The 13,971-nt window shown below is 43.5% G+C and overlaps 2 protein-coding genes across 3 annotated transcripts; both read left to right on the top strand.

Annotated features, from left to right (window-relative positions):
* Positions 1–2,574: 2,574 nt before the first annotated feature.
* Positions 2,575–7,048, top strand: LOC112877016 (alpha-terpineol synthase, chloroplastic-like). 2 transcript variants are annotated; one of them, XM_025941213.1, is made up of 7 exons: positions 2,575–2,686; positions 4,699–4,954; positions 5,064–5,439; positions 5,523–5,741; positions 5,942–6,080; positions 6,289–6,540; positions 6,636–7,048. In XM_025941213.1, exons 1-7 carry the CDS (start codon positions 2,615–2,617, stop codon positions 6,951–6,953), a joined length of 1,632 nt encoding a protein of 543 aa, XP_025796998.1. In that variant the 5' UTR covers positions 2,575–2,614; the 3' UTR covers positions 6,954–7,048. The 2 variants fall into 2 exon arrangements, with proteins under 2 accessions (XP_025796998.1, XP_025796999.1); XM_025941214.1 differs by lacking the exon at positions 2,575–2,686 and adding an exon at positions 2,717–2,812.
* A 1,664-nt stretch (positions 7,049–8,712) lies between these two features.
* Positions 8,713–13,253, top strand: LOC112872648. The gene is made up of 10 exons (XM_025935716.1): positions 8,713–9,003; positions 9,131–9,226; positions 10,943–11,027; positions 11,434–11,555; positions 11,683–11,707; positions 11,784–11,867; positions 11,977–12,006; positions 12,103–12,208; positions 12,314–12,378; positions 12,852–13,253. The coding sequence occupies exons 1-9, from the start codon at positions 8,911–8,913 to the stop codon at positions 12,375–12,377; spliced, it is 705 nt and encodes a 234-aa protein (XP_025791501.1). The 5' UTR covers positions 8,713–8,910; the 3' UTR covers position 12,378; positions 12,852–13,253.
* Positions 13,254–13,971: the final 718 nt, after the last annotated feature.

The raw sequence follows: 13,971 nt of genomic DNA, 5'->3' as shown, positions 1-13,971 counted from the left end.
AGGACCGACAAGCCTAGCTGGACGGACATCGTGATATAGAGAGAGAAAGTAAAAAAGCAAATAAAAGATAACCCTGTCCGCAGTGGCGGATCTACGAGACAAATTTTTTAAATAAGGTAATCCTACGTTACAGCATCCCTTATTTCTATTTCCTACCCATCTAGAAAGATACATTCATAGCTCTGCAATACTTCATCTCGGACAAAAATCTATATATTTGCTTATTGGGCAGATTCTTAGGATGGTCGACTCACCCTGTCCATCCTTTGGATCCGTCCGTGCCTGTCCATGTAGTAGTCTCACCGTAAAATACGCACTCGATCGTTAGCTTCATTACAGCTTACACCACCACCACACACAACGTGTATGTATTACTACTCTCTATTTTAAATTTATTAGACGTGTAATAATTTGGGTGTAATAATTTGGGACGGAGAAAATATAACAGGCTGCGACGTCCAAATAGGTTCACCCGGCTGCGGGGAACACGCCCAAACAGATTCTCGTAGAGATATGGATGAAATCTTTGGACCTTTCTTGTCTCTTGCCTTGTAGTCAACAGATACATCGCATATATACGAGGGGCGGGGCCGAGCTAAAAGTCAAAGCGGATAAAATATATCCGAGACGTAAGATGAGGATACGCATGCTGATCCGAGTGCAAGGCAAGTACAGACTCCCTAGCTAGCTAGCTAGCGATCCACTGCTTTAATTAGCTTGCTAATGAATTGAATCTACGTCAGGGCGTTGAGGTCACTAGTGGCCCGCGTAATATATAATCACGGACCGCGCGCGCGTCCTTCTGGTCCCATAACACCGTACGTACTAGTCATTTCTCGGATGGATCGGAGCCATTTCACTAATAATGGTTACTCCGGATCCGGTCACCGATCAGTTGCAGTAAAGCAAGCTCCATTATCTTGGAGGATGGATGGAGATTCACATAACCCAAGTGGCCAAGTTGCATCGCCCGAGCAAAATAGAAGCTGGTCTGTCTGTGTCGTGGTGTCAGTCGTTAGCCACGGCCCACGGTCATGTGGGACCTTTAATTTACAGCACAGCACACACACGACACGCAATGCATCTGTACATCAGCAATGCGCGCGGGGTGCCAGGTGCAGCTATGGCGACGCCCAAATGGGTTCAGGATCAGAGGCCGTGTCCGGCTGCACGTCGGGCAGTGGCGAGCACGCCGGTGAGGTGCTCATCGTTGCCGCCTGGGGGGCCGCCCCAATAAGGCGGTCGGCGAACTACCAACCTAGCAGCTGGAACGACGCCTCCATGGAGTCCTTAGCAGCTGGCAGCGAGTGTGATCGCAATCCGGTAAGGTTACCTTAATTAACTATGTCTAAGAATATAGAAGTAAAAATTATGTATGTAGAAAAAAACCAAAACAATTTAGAACAGAGCAAGTATCTACGATATGTATATGGAACCCTGGATGAGCTTTTAATGTTCACCAATGCCATTGAAAGGAACGCTATGAAAATGCAACTTTGAAGAAATACATAAACATGATACGTGTAATTTCACCATGTATCCCCCTAAACTTGTCAACGGCACCTAAAATATGCTCAATCCGAGACACATTGCGATGAAAGTTGGAAATGGAAGTCATATCACTATATCTACGAAGTTCAATCCCGAGACATTATGATCCATCAAGATGCCATCAGCTACCACCTCTGTTTTAAATAATCGAATGTAGTGATGATTCAAGATACCACTAACACAGCTAGTTTTTGCCACTTGCTCAGTTTGTTTCATACACTAAACGAGCAAAAAAAAAAAGCTACCCTGCTGATATATAGCTAGCTAGGAACTATGCAACTGTTCTTCCAGGAAGAACCGCCTGTTCAAAATTGCCAACTGGATAGATCGGGTCTGTTTACATGATATATAGTACTCGATCTGATCTAGGCCCCCGAAAAAGAAGAGCCCATCTTTGATCCCGTGAAAATGGGTTGCAAGTTGTGGCAAAACGACGGATGTTGCAATTAGCGGAAGGCAGCTGGGTGACTGCTGGTAGCACCAGGTGCGTTGCATCAGTACAACGTAGTAGGAGCTCAGCTAACCCCCGGCCGCCCATACGCTAGCTTATTTTTAATTAGTCATTTCTGCGAATCTGTGATGGAGCCAGTTCACGTTGTTGCTTCGGGGCTCGGTCGCCAACTTGCAGCGGCTCGCCGCCGGGGGGGTGTATTACTATCACAAGATATGTCTCCACTAACACATGCTCAAGGTCGATCAGCACGCTACTGGCCCATACTGTACGTGGACCTGGTTCTTCGAGCAGGTTAATGATTCCCGGAGATGTTGCGTCGATCCGGACTCCGGAGTCATCATCTATCCATCCCACGAATGAATCCGTGACCCAAGTTGCTGTAGCAAAACAAGGACCGACGACAAGTCTAGCTCGATCGACCGAAATCGGGAAGTATACAAAGGTTAAAAAACAAAAGCGTACAAGTAGTACTATCACCTTAGGCTCGCTATAAATACGCACCCTCGTTTGCTAGCCATGTCCCACGAACCAACAACAACAACAACACACACACACAAAAACACAATGTACACGTACAACAGCAATGCGTGCGCGGTGCCAGGGGTAGCTATGGCGACGCCCAAATGGTTTCAGGTTCAGCGGCCGCGCCCGGCTGCACGTCCGGCTGCGGCGAACACGCGGGTGAGGTGCTCCTCGTTGCCGCCGCCAGAGCCGCCTATACGGCGGTCGGCGAATTACCAGCCTAACAGCTGGAGCTACGCTTCCATGGAGTCGTTAGAGGCTGCCAACAAGTGTGATGGTAATCCGGTGAGGTTAACTTTACTATGTAAAACTCATATCACTTTTCTCATCTCATCTCAAACATATTTTTTACGTGAATTAAAAAACCCTTAGGCATTATTGTTCTGTGGTTGCCCATTAACCAGCTGTCTGAGCGTGGTGTATGTTTTTTTCTTATACCCTCTTTTCTTCTTTAATATAATACTATGTATAGCTCTCCTGCGTTTTTGAGATAGAAAAATCATTTAGTTGCATATGATATGGTGGTAGGGATTAACATTGAATGACAGGGAATATAGTTAAATTCCTAGTCCACATCGAACCCAACAGTGCCTTATAGGGGAGGAGATCCCAAAATAAAAAAAAATAAAGCCCGATCTATGGCACAATCCTTTGACCAACACAATTTCTCGATTAATAATTATTTTTTATGATGCAAAATTGATATTATTAGGTGCATATTCAAAGTTGTTTCACGATGGTTTATTGAATCAATTTGTTGTCCTAACAAACCAAAATACGCCTTATGGTGATCTTCACTAAATCCAGCATGGGATTTAAACTAAGTTGTCGACTCATAATTAGAAAATAAAGAAAAAAATTGTTACCGGTGCCAGCCTTCCTAAATCACGGCGTTTGTAAAGCTAGCATCACAAACAAACTGCGTGCATGCATGCGTTTGAGGGGGCCTCGCCGTCTCAGTGTAGTCGCTGTTCATTGTTTACAAAAGCACACACCTGCCTACTCTTTGTCCTGAAATATAAGATATTTTGATCTATCCTAAGTTGAATTGTTTTTAGTTTGACAAGTTTATAGAAAAAATTAATCATATTTTGAATGTCAAATGAGAATAATTAGATGCGTTATGAAATATATTTTCATAATTTACTTATTTGATGTGTTAGATATTAATATTATTCTTTATAAATTTGATCAAACTTCGATTAATTTAATTTAGGATAAACCAAAATGGCTTATACTTCAGAATGGAGGGAGTACCTGGTTAAGGAGTTTATTAGGTTCTTCTGTTCTATTACGCGCATATGCCTTGTTGGGTGTTGATATATTTTTTGCACAACCCTGCTATGACATGTTACCTCACGTTGGGAGGAAAAAAAAGATGTCACATCACGTTAGGAGAAAAACATGTTACATGGTGACAGCTAATAGATTATCACATTACGCATTGTTAGATCTAACAGGATAATTAGATCTAATGGGAAGATATTTTTGTATTTTCGTAAAATAATAAACAATACTAAATATTTGATTTATTACCTCTAAAAATAATAGTACTATAGCAAAGCCCTCCACTAATGGATCAGTTAATCATCGACTCATCAATCATCAAACTCTTTTCATATTTAAGGTGTCTATCCAGAGATCTAGATTGTCATCCTGACAATCTAGATCTACCAAAATTGACGGTCCACAATCACTTCATAGTAATATAGCAAAGCCCTTCACTAATGGAACAGTTAATCATCGGCTCATCAATCATCACACTCTTTTCATATTTAAGGTGTCTATCCAGAGATCTAGAGCCTGATTGGTTGGATGCTAATTTTTGCCAAGGCAAAATCAGAGCATGCCAATAAAATTTAGTTACCAATTGGTTGATGTCTAAAAGCTGGCACTTTAATATTCATGACCAAAACAATGGCAAGTTACTGGAAATTTCTTAAACCTTATGAAAGAAAAAATATTGATTGCCAATGTTTTGGCATTAAACCAAATGAATACCTAAATTTTTTGCCAACACTTTGGCATGCTATGATTTTGGTAGACCAGTATCTTGGTTTGCCATGATTTTGACTGGGTAAAAATTGGCATCGAACCAGGCTCCTAATTCTTATCTTACCATACCTATAACTATATTGTACTTATGAAATTCTTTAATTCTTGTGATCTAGGCTGATCCATCTAGCTTTGACAAGTTAAAGTTCCGCGTGAGGCATCTACTTCACCATGAAATGGAATTACTGCCAAAGCTTAGAGTCATCGACACAGTGCAACGGCTCGGTGTTGCCTACCATTTCGACGAGGAGATCCATGCCATACTCAACTCTGTCTCAATGGAGGGACAAGACGTCGGTCGCATGCACGACGCTCATCTCATGACCTCACTCTTTAGATTGCTTAGGCAGAACAAGTCTCCCACCTCTCCAGGTAAGTCTCAGAAAAATACCGTTCGAAAAAAACATTCAGAAAGTGGTAGAGTGCCAATTGATGCTAAGCAAATTTACTGACGAAGTTGGCTAAACAAAAATGACAATAGAACTGCTACTGCGAAGCCTGAAGGACGGAACGGGTGGCTTCAAGAAATCACTTCGGGAGGACACACAGGGTCTTCTTTCCCTGTACGAGGCTTCACATCTTGCATTCGGAGGCGAAGATATCCTTGACGAAGCAAGGGTGTTTTCAACCGAGGCTCTAAGAGAACGCCTGCCGTTAATGCGTCCTCATCTAAGGAGCTCTGTAGATAATACTCTGGCCGTTCCTCTGCACTGGGCGGCCCCAAGATTGCAAGCAAGATGGTTCATCGACCACTACGCTGGAGATGGTGAAGCAGATCAAGTGATGCTTCGTTTCGCCGAGCTTGACTTCAACAACATGCAAAAACTACACCAGCAAGAACTTTCGAGGATAACACGGTAATCTACGATCGAAATGATACTTCCTTGCATTGATGGATGGCTTTAACTTGAGACGATCTTTTACACCTCGTATGTTGCAGCTGGTGGAGGAATGCTGATCTGAACAAAAACTTACCGTTTGCGAGGGATCGTTTGATGGAGTGCTTCTATTTTGCAACCGGTGTCGCTTCCGAACCTGGTCTCGCAGCATGCCGGGAAGTGGTCGCTAAAGCATTTGCTCTAATTGTGGTCTTGGATGATATCTACGATATCTATGGAACATTAGGTGAACTTGCACAGTTCACCGATGCCATTGAAAGGTAAGCTTTGGAAGTCACATGCTTGGACTGATAAGAGTTTATCACAAAGAAATGCTGTTGATTGGCAAAACAGGTTTATTTCACCATGTATACGTAATCTATGCTAAAATAAACTTTTTGTTTCAAATGAATGTCGTACAGATTAATAAGACCATTTCACCAGAACCAAAATCAGAAATTAAATGTTTTACCACTTGCAGATGGGAGGCCGCTGCAAGCGAACAACTACCCGAGTACATGAAAGGAATCTACCTCACTATCTTCAACTTCTCAAACGAGGTGGCTGAGCACGTTCGAAAGACACATGGATGTGATGTACGGTTTCTCCTTAAGAAAGCGGTAAGTAGATACGGTGTCAGCGAATCGGTGATTCTGGCCGAGACATCGGTGGACACTGCAAGTTCATTCAACATGCAATGAACTTTGCAACTTAAACTTGCCGCGGCATTGAAACAACACAGCAGAGCATCGTTTCATTTTTATTAGTTCATAAAGTGCCGTGTTTTATCAGTGAATCCGATGATCCCCAACTATCTTTTTTTCTCAGTGGCATGACCTTTGCAAGGCGTTTCTATTGGAAGCAAAGTGGCATTACAGTAACTACAAACCAACCCTCCAAGAATATTTGGACAACGGATGGGTGTCGGTCTCTGGACCGCTAATGTTGCTCCATGCTTTCCCCATGCTCAACGAGGGCATCACCCAGAAGTCCATAGACCAACTTGAAAGCCATTATCCGAAGCTTGTACAGATGGTGTCCAAGATATTCCGCCTTTGCAACGACTCGGCAACACATTCTGTAAGAGCACTGTCTATTCCTGCACTTAATTGTACGTCACTAGATCATTAGACATTGACCTTTCCGTGACGTACCTTACTTGCACGGGAATGTAGGAAGAGTTGAAGAGAGGAGACGCACCATCTTCTATAGCGATTCACATGTTTGAGAACAGAGCCATGGAGACTGACGCTCGACAAGCCATGAGAGACCTGACCATGGAGACCTGGAAAATAGTCAATCAGGATGTGTACGACGACAACTGCCGGTACCCTCCTTCCTTTGCAAATGCTTGTGTGAACATGGCGCGCATCTCCCACTGCATCTACCAAGGTGGCGATGGTATTAGTGCACCAGATGATGGGAAAAGGATGGAAATTAGCGAGCTGTTCTTGGAGCCTTTAAAAGTGGCTCCTGACGGCGGACGCTACTAGCTCTCCCCTGTCAGTCCACTTCCACCGAGACATTAAGGTGCATCGGTGTACACAAAAGCCCATTTGAATTCAACAAAGCATATGTGTTTCAGCCATTTATTTCTTATATCGTGTAATCACTGTAGTGTCACTAACTTGTCAACGGCGCTTAAAATAAGCTCACTCCGAGACATTACGGTGAAAGTTGGAAATGGAAGTCATGTCAGTACGTCGATGCGGTTCATCTTTTTTTCCTTGCGAAAGACAATACATTTGTTAATTAGTCGTGTCAAGTGTATTTATACAACCAATGTTTGAGGAAAAATTAGTTATGAAATGAGTGACACTGGACATCTCTAGTGGACCGGGCCTTTGTCACTAGGGGAAGTATTATCCGGGCCTTCGCTTTGTTCGGTACGCAGTTCGGCCCAAATACACCAGGCCTAGAGCCCATGAAGTGAAGTATAAAAGCCGCGTAAGGTGATTCACACACATTTGCTAGTTTGTTCTAGATAGAAAAAAAAATGAGCATTTTATAAGACAGAAAAAACAATAAACTAGCGAAACCATCCATGTGCATCTTGGAACAGACTGATTAGGTGCGCAGCCTCACCGCTGAAGCGTTCTCTTTTTCTCTGACGCCGCGGGGCTAGAAGTGTAGCGACAGTGTTGGCTCGGCTGAACCTCGTGGAGGCAGGCAGAACCGCGGACGGGCATGACCGAGAGCTGAGGGCGCCGTATGTAGGACCTGCGCGTGATCAGTGATCCACCGAAATCTTGACGCGACAACCGGACCCATCTGCAGGACAGACACCGTGATCCGGCGAGCCCCCAAGACAGCGACACCGGAGCGGAGACGCTACACGAAGTCAGGAGCCGTGCTATTAAGCTAAAAAAGCCCAGGCAAATCCCCAAATCCGGTAGCGTGCGGCTACGCGGTATGACCTGCTCCTCCGTTGATCCTGGCAAACGGCAAGCGAGTTCCCAGCTCCACACGGAGAAAGATCGGCGAGACGAAAGGAGCCGCCGGGAGAAAAAAGCCCGGCACGCTCCGGCGGCCGAAACGCGGTTGCGAAGGAGTAACGAACCGGCCAACCACCGCGCCTACTCTAATCCAGTAGCGATCCTGGACCTGAGGTCACCGCGATGACTCGGGTCCCCGCCCCAACTGGTCGTCGTCTTCCTTCGCCGGATCGCCCCCACCAACCGGGGGCCGGGGGTCACCACCATCACTTTGGGTTTTTGTTTAGCTGCAATTATTGGCTGTGCAGCTGTGCCACTGCCACCGCCGCTGAGGCTAATTAAAAGGGGGTTTCATATCCTATTTCCAAAAATACCACGTCAGTTTGAGGGATAAATTAAATATTATACCTCAACGGAGAGTTTCATCTCACTATTTCTAAAGCTAACCAGTGTAATTAAATGCTAGTTGATCTATTGGCGCACGGGATCCCCCATGAAACAACGGCGGTCACAGTGGTCGTTTCACGCCATTTCTAACGTCTTGAAAACGAGTTAGCAAAGTGTCGTGAGGATAAAACTGGTTCCTTTTCTTCCCTCATTAAATCAATGTTACATCATCAAAAATGCTGATATGTCATGGTAATTAATATCACGAAACTCGCCATAAAACCTCCATGTGATTAACGTAATGGCCACGTAATAACCCGGTCTCCTGCTCGCTAACCACAAGCCTCCAAGTGTCAGCTCGCTCCGACCTGGCTTCCGCTGGCTGGCTGCGGGGAGCGATCAAAATTTTCCCTCGGCCCATACGCGCCGCGGACACGCCCCCCACCCCCCACCCCGCGTCCCGCGCCGCCCGCTCTCGGTTCCTGCGCCCCGCACGTTTTCAGTTCGGCGAGCCGAGCCGACCCCTGAGCAGTTTCCGTTTGCTGCTGCTGCTCTCTCGTTTCCCCTCCCCCATCCATCGAATTCGAGCCGGAGGCAGATCTACGGCGGCGGCGGCGGCGGCGCGAGGATGGCGGTGAACTGGGAGCTGCAGGGCTGCTGCGGCCACAACCAGAGGATCTTCATCGCCGCCGTCGGCGTCTCCACCGTCGTCATCCTCCTCGTGAGTGCCGACCTCCCCGTCGCCGATGCTCTCTCCGGTTGCTTTGGTTCTCCTCGCGACTCCGGCCGGAGACGAGGGGGGTTCTGACCCACCGTGGTCTGAGGGGTTTTGCTTTTTTTTTTTTCAGCTCTGGAGGACGTTCCTGCTCACGCCGTTCAAGCTCATCACCGTCTTCCTCCACGAGACCAGCCACGCGCTCGCCTGCAAGCTCACCTGCGGCGATGTAAGCCATGAACCCTTGCACGTTCCAGCGCCCGCTTTGGGATTTCCCCCCCACTGCGCCGTGATGGTGTGGCATTGCGATTGGGTAGCTGCAATCGAAGTCCGATTAGGCTCGAAATTGGGGCGGGCGAATAGGTTTCTCCCATCATTTTGTGCTGGTAGGTGGGAAAAGTAGAATTCTTATCAGTGAGGATCATGGAGTCCATATTGTGGGCGCGCCTTTTTTGCTTTGCTTTTCACGGGAGCAGAATATTCGTGGGTCTTTTCATTCCTCGACATACAGGGATTTGATTTCATTAAGGACCTGGGAGTCTTGGACTTAGTTGCTGGGCTTTGTTTTCCTGCTATTGGCAAGTATCTCTTGCTCTTGGAAAGTTGTACTGTTCTTCAGCATTCATGTGAGGGGCTCAGGGCTCTGGTCAACGAATGTCCACTATCTGGTCTAGGTCAGGTCATACACATGCTTGTTTTTAGATAAAGGTGATTGCATCTGTGTGAGTTTCTGGATCTGGACAGGTTCCCTGTACCTGTATGCTTGTTCTAGGTTTCTAGACCCTTTTTCTTCTTAATATATTGATACGGCAGCGCTCCTGCTGTTCGCGAGAAAAAAAATCCACTATCTGCAAAATGTGCAGTCCTGGGCATATTGTTAGGGGGTGTTTGGATCCAGAAACTAACTTTTAAGTCCGGGTCACATCGGATGTTTGGATGCCAAATAGAGGGATTAAACATGAGCTAACTGTAAAACTAATTGCATAAGCTGGTGCTAATTCACGAGAGGAATCTATTAGGCCTAATTAATTCATCATTAGCACATGTTTACTGTAGCATAACATGGTCAAATCATGGACTAATTAGGCTTAATGGATTCATCTCGCGAATTAGCCTCCATTTATGCAATTGGTTTTGTAGTTAAACTATATTTAATACTTCTAATTGGTGTCCAAAAATCCAATGTGACGGGACTAAAGTTTAGTCCCGAGGAACCAAACAGGCCCTTAAGCTCCAGCCCTCTCCACCACCTAGTAGTGCAAACCAATGGATCTTTGCTAGGGAACCAAATAAGATCATGCTGTATGTTGCGCGGTGTAAAAGGAGAAGTAATGCATGCTTCTAAAGTCTGCTCTTAGGAAGACAATCACATGATTAAGTTTGAAACCATTGGGGTTGAATTGCTATTCGTTTATTAATATTATAAAGGAGAACCAAACAACTGCTTAGATGGATGGCGTGTAGTTCCTTGCTTTTGTTTCATTCCTTGATTTCATCTGTAGTTTATACTTTGGTTTTAAAATAAATTCAGCCTGCTTTTCGAAAGATCTAGTCTTTTGATGTGCTTGGACATTTGGTGCTCTCCCCGTGTTAAACAGTTCAATTTTTGGATACCCCTGATTGTATCTATGGAAAACTATGTGTGTAAGAAATGTTCCAGGCATTTCAATACATTTTCTGAGTTACTTATCTCGCTCTATACTTTCTGTTTTTTTTTACCGTATGTGGTCTTTTGATTCATTTGGAGTTGGCCATTTGGTGCATTGCTTAGACATAATATTTTGGCCAGCTTAATTCAACTTACCATATCTAGTCATTATATCCACTCAGTATTGATGCCAGATAAGATATTGCCTAAAATGTTCATTAGGTTGATATTATATTCAAATTTGATCCTCGTGCCCATTCATTCAAAAAAATATTTCATTTTGATTGGCTTCTTCAGGTCGAAGGCATGCAGGTCCATGCGAATGAGGGTGGCGTTACACAAACTCGAGGTGGCATATATTGGATAATCTTGCCCGCTGGATGTAAATCCCCTGTCCCTCTCATCCCTCCTTGTCATATGATTTCTCACAAGAATGCTAATAAAAAAACGAAGCTGCTTCTCTATTATTATTCAACGTCCAATTTTTGTGTTCTCTCGGATAGTTTAGTGTTATGGGACCTGAGCTGTTGACCTAATTTCCCATGAGCAAGTTTGTGATGAATTTATTTCATGGGTCTAATTTGTTAATCCCTATGAACTTGACTAGGTTAATTTTAATGTTCCAGTAACCTTTCATTCTTTTATCACCCTCCGGTCTCCACCCATAGAACTAAACCATCTATTTGGACTAGATTTGTTGTTCTGATCCTCTGAATTTTATGTTCTCTTGTTCAGTCAATCCACCTTTAATCCCTTCAGTGATGCAGCTGTTTTGTTTTGAATTGCAGATCTGGGTTCATCATTTTGGGGAATGATCTTCATACTTGCATCCACAAATCTCCTCACTACGAGAATTGCAGCGGGTTGTTTCATACTTGCATTGGTTGTTGTTCTTTTTGTTGCAGATAATGTAAGTTCACTAAAATATGTTTGGTTGTTTCAAATTATGACTTTCTTCATTTGTCTTGTCCTACTTGTCCACACAGTAATCTTGATCACTTAATTAAGCGTTGTCATCTATTTTTTGAATTGTGCAGTGGTTTCTTCGCTGGCTCTGCATTGGTATGAATAAACATGACTGTATATCTCCATTTATGACCTTACTCTGCAGCATGCTACTTATGATGTTATTATGCAGGATTCGTTGTGTTTATTGCTGTTGTTTGGGTCATACAAGAATTTACATCTTTCCATGTTCTGAAATATGTGATCTTATTCATAGGTGAAGTGAAGACTTCCTACAATCATATTCTATTTATTTTACTTTCTGGAACACAAATTGGATGGTTGCAAATTTAATGTTTTATATTTGTTTAATGTGTGTGCATCAGGTGTGATGAACAGCTTATTTTCAGTTTATGGTAAGAAACAAACAGCCTTTTCCTTTTTATTACATGTTAGAATAATCCAGGATTTACTATCTGTTCTTATAAATGAAATGTTCTCGAATTACCTAGATATTTACGATGACTTGATATCCCGAAGAGTTCATTCAAGTGATGCTGAGAAGTTTGCTGAAATCTGCCCGTGCCCTTGCAATGGTGTTGGATGGGGTGTTATATGGTCCGCTCTGCAATTTCAATAGTTTCTTTTTCTCCCTTGATATTGTATTAAGATAATCCTGATGATAAAGACACATATACTGACATTTGATGTTCTTTCTTTCAGGGGCTTCATTTCATTTGTCTTTCTCTGTGCATCGATATACCTTGGACTGGTCATATTGTCGTGAGGTGATTCCTATTTTTTCATATTACGGTCCGCTCTATTCTCCTTATGTTGACATGCTCATTCGCTATTGTACGCAACACATGCAATAATCACAGAAATGGCATTAACTGAGTTAGTAGGAAAACAAAACATTACAAATTTATAATAAAGTAGGAATATAGTCTACCATGTGAATGTTATACTGATAAACAGGACAATGACCTGGCACCTGCAAGGAAAATGGGGTACAAGACTGGTTCAGTCATTCCAACCTTACTTTCAATGGCCTTCATTCTGAAGATTGATATGTGAACATATCCTGGAAAAGTAGTTCCATATTAATAGATTGAACTAATAAATTTCAGGGCACCAATTTGCACCCCCTATAAAATTAATGTTGTTGATCAATTGCTCTAGAGCTTGTACCCTTTTCGACATACGGAGTATGGTTTAAGTTCATACTAGCTCTGAATCATTCTTTCATTTTCCTGTTCAGGATTTCAACCTCGTGCTGTTTTGATCTGACAACCAACTCAGGTTGGCTTTTTCCGAGTTCTCAACTTCTCACTACTCCAGATATTGGTTCAAGCTTACATTGTTCTGGTAGCTGTACAGAATTCATGGATGGTAAACCTGTATATCCATTGGAGTTAAATTGGTGGGGATTATTCATGCGATTCTTCCATTCAGCGATTCTATAGATACATTTTTCTTAGCATTTGTATTTATGGCTGGTAGCCTTTTTCTATTTAGGCGATGTATATCATAATAATATCTTGCCTTTTTACTCATTTATCCAATTCAAAAGCAATGAACATTGTGAATTTTATCTGGCACCCATTGCCAGAACAATTGACGGGCTGACGCTACCAGCAGTTTAGTGCCCCGGTGCAGTTTAGTTTGGTGCTTTGAGGCCACTGGTGTCTAATCCCGTTCTTTTTGACGGATGGAACTGCCTCGTGTTAACTAACTCCAGATCTTGTCGCCTTGTCGGTTCCAAGCAAAGTATTGGTAGATGTGGTTGTGCTGCTGCTGCTGCTGCAAATTGCCGGAAGCCTCGCTGTACAGTAAGGTGAGTGGTTTTATTGCCTTGCCTCGCGGGAAGGGCGCCTTGTGCTCCCGGCTAGCTTCAGTGCATCACCTAACCTGTTCATCACCTAACCTGTTCAGTTGTCGCTGTCCGGGATCCGGACTTCCTGACGGAGTTAGATGGCGTGTAACTGCATATGCTAAAAGGTACTTGCCGCGGCACCATTTCGTCGGTAATAAATATCATGGTTCCGGCTAAACCTTAGCTCTGCACATCAGAAACAATCTTATCACTTAGAAGTATTAAATAAAATATATCTAAAAAACTTTTTGCACGGATGCATGTTAATTCGCGAGATGAATTTAGTGAGCCTAATTAATTCATAATTTGCAACAGTGATGCTACAGTAACCATCCGCTAATTCGTCTCGTGAATTAGCCCAAGAGTTCTGCAATTAGTTTTATAGTTAGAATTTATTTAATACTTCTAAATGATAAAAAAATTGATGTGATAGGGCTAAAGTTTAGTCCTCAGAAACTAAACGCCCTAAAATTTGCAAAGCACTCCTTACTAGCAGTTCTTATGT

Source organism: Panicum hallii, chromosome 9 (genome assembly GCF_002211085.1).
Source record: "Panicum hallii strain FIL2 chromosome 9, PHallii_v3.1, whole genome shotgun sequence".
Classification (NCBI taxonomy): domain Eukaryota; kingdom Viridiplantae; phylum Streptophyta; class Magnoliopsida; order Poales; family Poaceae; genus Panicum; species Panicum hallii.
Note: the sequence above shows the minus strand (reverse complement) of the source record. Positions and strands in the feature narration are given on the sequence as shown.

Bases quoted from the DNA above. Each gene is read 5' to 3' on its own strand.
- LOC112877016 (XM_025941213.1), top strand. From the start codon at position 2,615: ATGGCGACGCCCAAATGGTTTCAGGTTCAGCGGCCGCGCCCGGCTGCA. The intron at 2,687-4,698 runs GTGAGGTGCTCC...CTTGTGATCTAG, and splicing joins CGGCTGCGGCGAACACGCGG to GCTGATCCATCTAGCTTTGA. The intron at 4,955-5,063 runs GTAAGTCTCAGA...AAATGACAATAG, and splicing joins CAAGTCTCCCACCTCTCCAG to AACTGCTACTGCGAAGCCTG.
- LOC112872648 (XM_025935716.1), top strand. From the start codon at position 8,911: ATGGCGGTGAACTGGGAGCTGCAGGGCTGCTGCGGCCACAACCAGAGG. The intron at 11,556-11,682 runs GTAAGTTCACTA...TGAATTGTGCAG, and splicing joins TTCTTTTTGTTGCAGATAAT to TGGTTTCTTCGCTGGCTCTG. The intron at 11,708-11,783 runs GTATGAATAAAC...GTTATTATGCAG, and splicing joins TCTTCGCTGGCTCTGCATTG to GATTCGTTGTGTTTATTGCT.